Source organism: Vigna umbellata, chromosome 2 (genome assembly GCF_029865625.1).
Source record: "Vigna umbellata cultivar VRB3 chromosome 2, Vumbellata_1.0, whole genome shotgun sequence".
In the NCBI taxonomy this organism is placed as follows: domain Eukaryota; kingdom Viridiplantae; phylum Streptophyta; class Magnoliopsida; order Fabales; family Fabaceae; genus Vigna; species Vigna umbellata.
Window position 1 is genome coordinate 40,059,702 of NC_142166.1, and position 7,976 is coordinate 40,067,677.

Genomic DNA, 7,976 nt, shown 5'->3' on the forward strand with positions numbered 1-7,976 from the left:
TTCCTCTACCAACATGTCTTACACAATTTATTTATAGCTTTATAACAACATATTTTCAACAACCGAATCCATGATTTGCTAAAAACAACAATTATTCCCGTTATGCAGGTGCATAAATAAAGGGATGATTCTGCAAAACGAACCAAATCAATCTCATCACGACATTGCTACACATAGATACAAATATACAAATTTAGTGACTTCAAGTTGTGTATTATTTACAAATAAGCCAATTCTATTCTGAGGCATCCTAACAATTCAACCCGGCACAAAATAATCCATTTTCTCCACCGGAAGATTCAAAACAGATGTCTCCACCTGCACAAAAGTGGGGAAAATTAAGGAGTATTCAAATTTCAGAAAGATGACTGATTAGAACATGTGAAACAATAAGCCAAATAATCTCTTTTGATAATTAATAGTTGGCTTTTCTTGTGAAACAATAAGCCAGAATGTCAACATGCTCCTCGATAAACAAGAGAGAAAAATCATTTGAAAAATATGTGAAACAAATATGAGTAATATTAATGCCATCCAATACCACCTATGTATATGCTAGTAGCTAATAGATGCTCCTGACCGCATTTTCATCTTTCTCAACAATGTTAAGCTACGAAACTTCCATTATAGTAACTTCCTACTCAATTGACTAAAATACAAAATGAATGAACTTTGAACTTTATCGTTTTATTAAAAATATATCATAATATAACTTAGAATTTAGGGGATTTTATTGCTTTATAACGTTTGCGGCAATACTAGAAGTAACAAAAATCAATATGTAATTGTCACTGAATCCAGGGATCACTAAAATGTTTATTAATCAATTTAGTATCTGCTAGCCTATAAGTAAAGAGGATGACGTGAGAGAAAAATGTACCTCTTCAAAGGGAACAAAGACAAAGGGGGTCATGCCCCTCTTATGTGAGACAGCTGGTACATCTGGGTTGTGTGTTTCGTCATCCTGCCATCCTTCAACAACTCCAAGAATGTCCTCCTCAGGTACACTTGCCTCACTACTGTTTACACCACTAGTGACGAGTGACATCAAATCCATCCGATTGTTAGCCCCTGCTGTAGTTCCCCTTATCCTATACCGTACGCAACAGAAGCATATTGCAAAAGGAAAGTCCAATTCATACTTTCAGTAAAGATTAATTTCAAAAGAATAAGAATAAAGAAATTAGCATAATTTCTTTTTATCAAAATCCAAGCAAGTTTTACATGTTACAAAACTTCTCTTCCCTTTCTATATTCTGCTTTTCAGAATAGAACGGTTAAAACCAACGATCTTCAACAACTTTCAAGAGCCTGTGGGACATTTCAAAGTGATGTAACATAAAGACCAATTCTAATTATATTTTGGATTGATGATTTTATTCAACCTCTCATATGGTTTAAATAGGTTGAGAATTAATTATCTTACATGGGAAAGAATTCACCTACTGTAGAAGTAAGAAGGCACTTGTACCATTTTATAACTTATCCAGAATTTAACAGATCTAATTACTAAATCGTGATATCTTTTTGATGACAAATCATACCAAATTTTAGATAAATACTGGTATGTAATTTCAAAGTTAACAATGACTTTTATTTTAAAAATATATTATATGCTAAAATATATTCGCAAGATGAATTAGAAGGTAGCTTTTACATTGCATGGTACTTTGCAAACATAATGTACTTAATGGAAACATTTAATCTATTTGGAGAATAATGAAATTCACCGTCCATTAAATATTACGTGGTGTCACTTAGTCTTGGAGCAACTTGATCCCCACTCACTTTATGTTATATTATCTCTTCTATTTTATTGGTAGTGATAAAAACACATTCCTTTTTGTTTCTATGTGATCGATGTAGTCATCCTCACCAAGTGAGATAAGAACTCAAAAAATGAGTTTAGAATTAAACATAATCCCACAACATCAACTTGTAAAATGAGAACTATCCAAGTTTTATAAGCTCTATTTAAATCATATCTCTGGTTGATGTGAAATTGAACCATCACTCCTGAGGCTACAACTAATGCAAGCCTAAAAAGGCCACAACTAAGACTAGTTAATTAAGGTGGTCTTTCAACACACATAGAGCTACTAGCTTGGAGTGCGGAAAATACATAAAGGTGGCCCAACAAAGGACTAAGACTCCAATACCATTGTGAAGGGGAATCTAATTTCCTTGCTAAAAGCAACGTTCAATTAACTCCAATTTTGGATTATTAATCAATTGTATGACTAGGTTTTCTCTATTGCCTCTTTTCTAGTATCCCTTTTTATTGTCCATTATGTTGCTCAAAAGTCCTTGCTAATCAGCCAATATTTAATTATTAATCAATTGTATGACTAGGTTTTCTCTATTGCCTCTTTTCTAGTATCCCTTTTTATTGTCCATTATGTTGCTCAAAAGTCCACGTCATATGTCAGTGAACCAAGTTAAATTTACTTAAGACACAGGTGACAAATAGAATGGTTGGGATTTGAGCTTACTAGAGCTCATGTATAAAATATCCTTCCCTGTTTCAGCTCCCTTCACAAGCATAAACAACTATGCCTCCTTATTCTATGGTCCATGCTGAAAAGGATATTCTGCTTCCTAGCTTTATTCTGTTATCTGGCATGGGAGAAGGAAGAGAAATTTTTTGAGGCATCCATTGGATCAGTGAACTTCAAATCAAAACAACCTTTAACTTTAACTTATTACACTGGAAACATTTCTCTAAATTCAACACCTCATCCTCCACCGGTTGAAGATAATCTAGACAAATATTTGATCTATTTTCTAAAATTGCCAGAGTATAAATGGCCCATCAAATCCCAACCTAACAAGATGGGGAACGGGAAAGATTTAAATTCTGGTTCTTGATGTTAGCTTTACTGTTCAACAAGACATGTATGCTAATCAGGCAAACTCGTCAAATACCTTAAGCGTATCCTCAGAACAGTAGGCCGCATGCCTGGATATAAGACTGCAGCTTCAACCTGCCATGATAATAACAATTGCCAATGCCTCAAAATCCATAAAAAGAAATATAAATACTAATTTATGCAATAAATTTCCAATAAGAGAATGTCTACTCAGATCTTTAAACAATGAAGATTAAAGCAGAGGCAGATTTATCCGGAATAAATCAATTATATAATTTAACAGACATAAGAATATAACCTTGTCATCTGACAATGTGTAGTGGCCACCAAAAACACAGTCTGCTTTAGATGATCGAAAATTCATACACTTCACCACCTCCTTGATCTTCATTGATGAATTCTACATAAAAAAAATAAAAATTCCCAACAATCAGATAGAAGAAAATATATACATTAAATGGATTCAGTCATTACTGAATTATAACCTTGTAAAGGAATCGCCCAGATGGAAAAAATCTCATGTACCGAAAATAGCAGACCTGCAGAACATAGAGAAAATTTACATGCAAAAATTAAATAGGTAAATAAATGAAAAACTAAACAAGATTTTGCACAACTTGCTTTTACAATGTCTCTCACACATACACCGAAACTTGAGGACCAATATATATATAGAACCCACATTTTTATACACTTTTAAATGGTTCAGGGAATCATCCTAGATGCACTGCTTTGCTGCCAAAAAACAATTATTTCTTCTTTCTAAATTAAATTTTTCAAGTGAAAAAGAGGTATCAAGGAATATCCTGTATATTCAGATCAAGAAACCACCATTGCATAAAATAAATACATAAAACACACCTACCGGGGCAAGGTAATCAAAATTTTCATTAAAACCCTCCTGTATTGTGGATGAAACTAAAAGGACAATACAAACTTCAAAAGCATTCCATCATCCCAACCAAGGATAACAATAAACTCACCAGCCTTCTCCAACAATTATAATGGTTTATAAGTAGAAATATCCTATTAGATACTATAGAAGTAAACGGCCATAGTACTAAGGAGACTAGAAATAATACCCAAAGGCGCACCCCTATACTCAGGTTTTTCACACTCTCAAGAGGCTCTGACTGAAACGTTGTGGGTTACAACAATACAATTTCGTCAATGGGAATTATCATATGTCAATCACCAATAGAAACTGAAATTCGAAAAGTGATTTACTTGCCACTTGAATTTGTGTGACCAAGACAAATATCTTTCTTAAAGTCTTAAATCTAGAGGGACAACAAGAAGGGCTAGCAGCTATCCATCTAGTTTTTGAGGTTATCCGGACAGGAGATCAAAAGGTGTGATTTGCAGGTTCATAGACCTATCAAGTATATTACCGTAAAGGTCTTAAAGAACAAGGTTCATCACATGAAAATGCTAGGATTCCATATTGTATAGGATTTATAAATTCAGATACAATTTTACGGTTGCGAGTAACAAGGGTTTCTAACTCTTAAAAATCACTGAACACTGATGATGCTGGATTTCTAAATGACGAATACTAAGGTAAGGGCTGGCTGTTTGGTTTCTGTCTTTATTTTCAGTTGATAAGTTTTCATTTACAATGACAAAAATGTTATCTTGTATTCCTTTTCTTTCTTGTCTTCAAGTCTTAGGGAAAGAACTTGAAAACAGGATATGGAATGGAAACATAGTAACACTTCTGTAGTTATTAATGAAAATGTATGAACTGAGAATTAAAAAAGAAAATAAAGCAAATACCTTCTGATACTTACAAAATAACAGTCTACTACAAGCATCTTATTCCCCAAAATAAGATATTGAAAAAAAGTTGACAAAAACCCAGTTAACAACATGCTATTTAATGACACAGTAACAAATATTTAAAAAAGAAAAAGATAAAAAATGTCTATTGCTCAGCAATACAAGTAGATATTGATGCATACCACATGTACGGGATTAGTGATTTTCCACTCAGCAACTCCAGCTCGAATATAGGTATTTCTACTCACATAAAGACCTGAGTCATGAAAGCATGTTAAGACAACGAACCTAACTTAAAATGTAACATAAAAGGGATAGGAAAATAGAGTAAGTTTTGTTATAGCTTGAATTTAAAGTTCATTTTCTTATTTTTCTTCTTCTCTTTTGATCTTTGGTTGTGGAGGAGGGGAGGGTAATAAATGTGAATGCTAAGATGTCCCACATTGGTCAGGAATATGTCAGGATAGTCCTTATAAGGTTAGAGTAATCCTCTACCCCGACTTAGCTTTTGGGTTTCCAGTCTATTTCCAATATAAAACCATACCCGATCAAGTCTAAATGTTGGGTTACTTGCAAAATGTACTAGTGTGAACTTTATGCTCCAAATCTTCGTATTAGGAAAGGAAGGAGAGTTAAGATGTCAAGCATTGATTAGGGAAAAGGAATATGGCCAAAATACTCCTAATAGTGCTAGAACAATCCTTCCTTTTTAGAATAGCTTTAGGGCTAAGTTAGGCCAAGTCCATTTCTAATAATGAGAATAAAAAACTATAACCATCACACACCATTGCCAGTCAATATGAGGAGCAGAAAATAAAGTTATGCAATAAAAAACAGTTTTTCTTACCATCAGTCCGCAACCTTGGTCGTAACAGCCACATTTTCCGCCATGATCCATAATATTTTGATTGAAGTATCTTATAGTTTTCCACAATCCCAGATAGCTTCATAAAAGGGACTCCATAATCAGAAATGTGATTTTTAAGCAGTAGGAGTTCTATAGTCAAAAACCTTATTTTGAGTTTACCTGCCAAGCCTTCAAGCATGCATTGCGCCAAAATACAGGATTACGAATTGTGTACTTCCATTTTCGACACACACAAGCTGCCCTCCCCAAGTCATATGGAGTCATTCGAGTAAAGACCTATAAAATATATTCAGTAAAAATCTCAGCTTTTCTAGTAGACAAAGATAGACTTTTTAGAATATGAATTTCCGTGCGTATAATTTATTCAAAAATCGGAGAGAAAGACAAACAGTTTTCATAAATGTTTCAAACAAGTGAAAGAACTACGTCACTGATGTTCTAGTTCTTATTTTAAGTACAGTTCCTGAGCTCAAAGGTGACCATCGACAAGGCAAATCTACTATCAAGTTAGTTTTCAAAAGTGGTATTTTTGAGAGAGAGTGTGCGCGTGAGAGAGAAAGAGAGTGAGAAAACAATGAATTCGTAAACATGACCAAACTGTTCCACATCAAACATTTAGACCAGACACGACTGATCTTTGGTAGTAGCATACATCAGATAGTAACTAGTCCCATTGCCACTTTCACATAAAAAAACTTCCACTATCAAGAACCACCATTAAATCAGTGATAAAAAAATATAAAGTTGATAACGTGAAATACTTCAAAAAGCAGCTCATCAGGTAATGAGCGATGTATAAGTGCAGGATCCACGTAAGGCCTCCTACTTGCACTCCCAAATGGCGCAACAGGTCTAACATTAACTCCATAAAGATCTGGAACAAAATGCATAACAACAAAAATAAGTGAATTAGACCACCCAGTTATACAGAACAAACAAATGTCAACATTGTAACAGCGTGGAACATACCAAGCCATGGCCTCCTCGTAATAAAATAGTCAACGGTCTTCAACCTCAGAACCGACTCGAGTTCAGAGGAAACCGCCAACGCAAAATCTGTACAGAAGGAAAACACAAATTAACACTAAGAGTTTGATCACTCGTTCGTAAAAGAACCAGTCTCCTCACAGGAAATGAACTTCATTGTTCAGCTGAATAGCCAATCTTTAATTCTCAATTGACCAAAATTTCGAAAACACATACCAAAATTAAGAAAATACACGACAACAATGGATATTACAAAATTGATAAATAGGAATAATTAATTGTGTGGGAAGAGAAAATCCAAGTGTACCAGAACCAGAAGCCATGGATGAATGTGGCAGCAGAGCCAGGTTCCTTGGCGAATTTCTCAGGCAAATCGAGAAGAAAGACCAAAAGAGGGAACGTGGTTGGGTGACAATTGCAGAACAGAAGAACACACCTAAACGATGCCGTATCCACGTAGGCCAGGTACGTACTAAGCGCCCCAAAATTTATGGCGGGTCCATTTATATGAAGCCTGAAACTGACATGTTACAACCCATCCCATAGTATTTCTAATAAACAAATTATGTTTTATAATCGCGTCTAGATACATTGCTCAAGTTTTAAAAAGCAATTTCTGTAACTCTTTTATAAGTTATTATTTAAATATTTTCTATATTTTGTTATTATTCAAAAATTTTAAAATATGTATTTTATTCAGGAATTTATCTAATCATTAAATATTATTTAAATATTTTGAAACTCTTCTAACAATTTTGAACTTTTAAAAAGTTTATTTATATCAAATGTTATGCATTACCCATTTTATTAACTTATATAATTTTAAAATATTAACTTTGAATCAATTATTTTGGAAATTATATAAACTTTTTATAAAATCCTTTCCAATAAAAAATATCAAAATTGATATTTTTACTAAAAATACAAGCCGCTGAATTTCAACCCTATTGTTAAAATAGTTTAATTTATGTGTGCACACAAAAATTACTAGTGTTAATGAAAAATGCTAAATTTAATTTTTAAAATAAACAATATATTTTTTTCTGACTATTTTTATAAGATTATTTACAATATATTTGTACATTAAAATGGTTCTGTTAAATTACAAACTTATTATGCAGAATTGTAGTAGTGCTTATCTTTTTTCTTTTAAATTCAAAATACACAAATTATAGATAATGCATTTGGAACCACACAGCTTCAAATTGTAAATGGGTGTTGTGTCACGTGTGCCTTCGGCTTCTTGAGGCCCTATTTGTTCTTCTTTTTGTTGGATTTGGGCCTTTGGATAAATAATGAAGCCCAAACAGAAAATAGATACAAAAAAGTGCACACAAAAATATGTAAATGTAGGTATACGAGGTTGATTATGCAATTGTTAGAAATGGTAAAACATAAATTTATTGAAAACAATATTCACTATTTATAGATAATTTTATAATCAATATTTGAGAAAGAAATTAATTATGGTA

General features: G+C 33.1%; 1 protein-coding gene across 1 annotated transcript; it reads right to left on the bottom strand.

Annotated features, from left to right (window-relative positions):
• Positions 1–6,975, bottom strand: FBP7 (F-box protein 7). The gene is made up of 11 exons (XM_088106792.1): positions 6,812–6,975; positions 6,487–6,573; positions 6,279–6,391; positions 5,677–5,793; positions 5,497–5,593; positions 4,832–4,905; positions 3,356–3,409; positions 3,169–3,270; positions 2,926–2,984; positions 881–1,091; positions 1–318 (listed from the first exon to the last, which is right to left on the bottom strand). Exons 1-11 carry the CDS (start codon positions 6,825–6,827, stop codon positions 259–261), a joined length of 990 nt encoding a protein of 329 aa, XP_087962918.1. The 5' UTR covers positions 6,828–6,975; the 3' UTR covers positions 1–258.
• Positions 6,976–7,976: the final 1,001 nt, after the last annotated feature.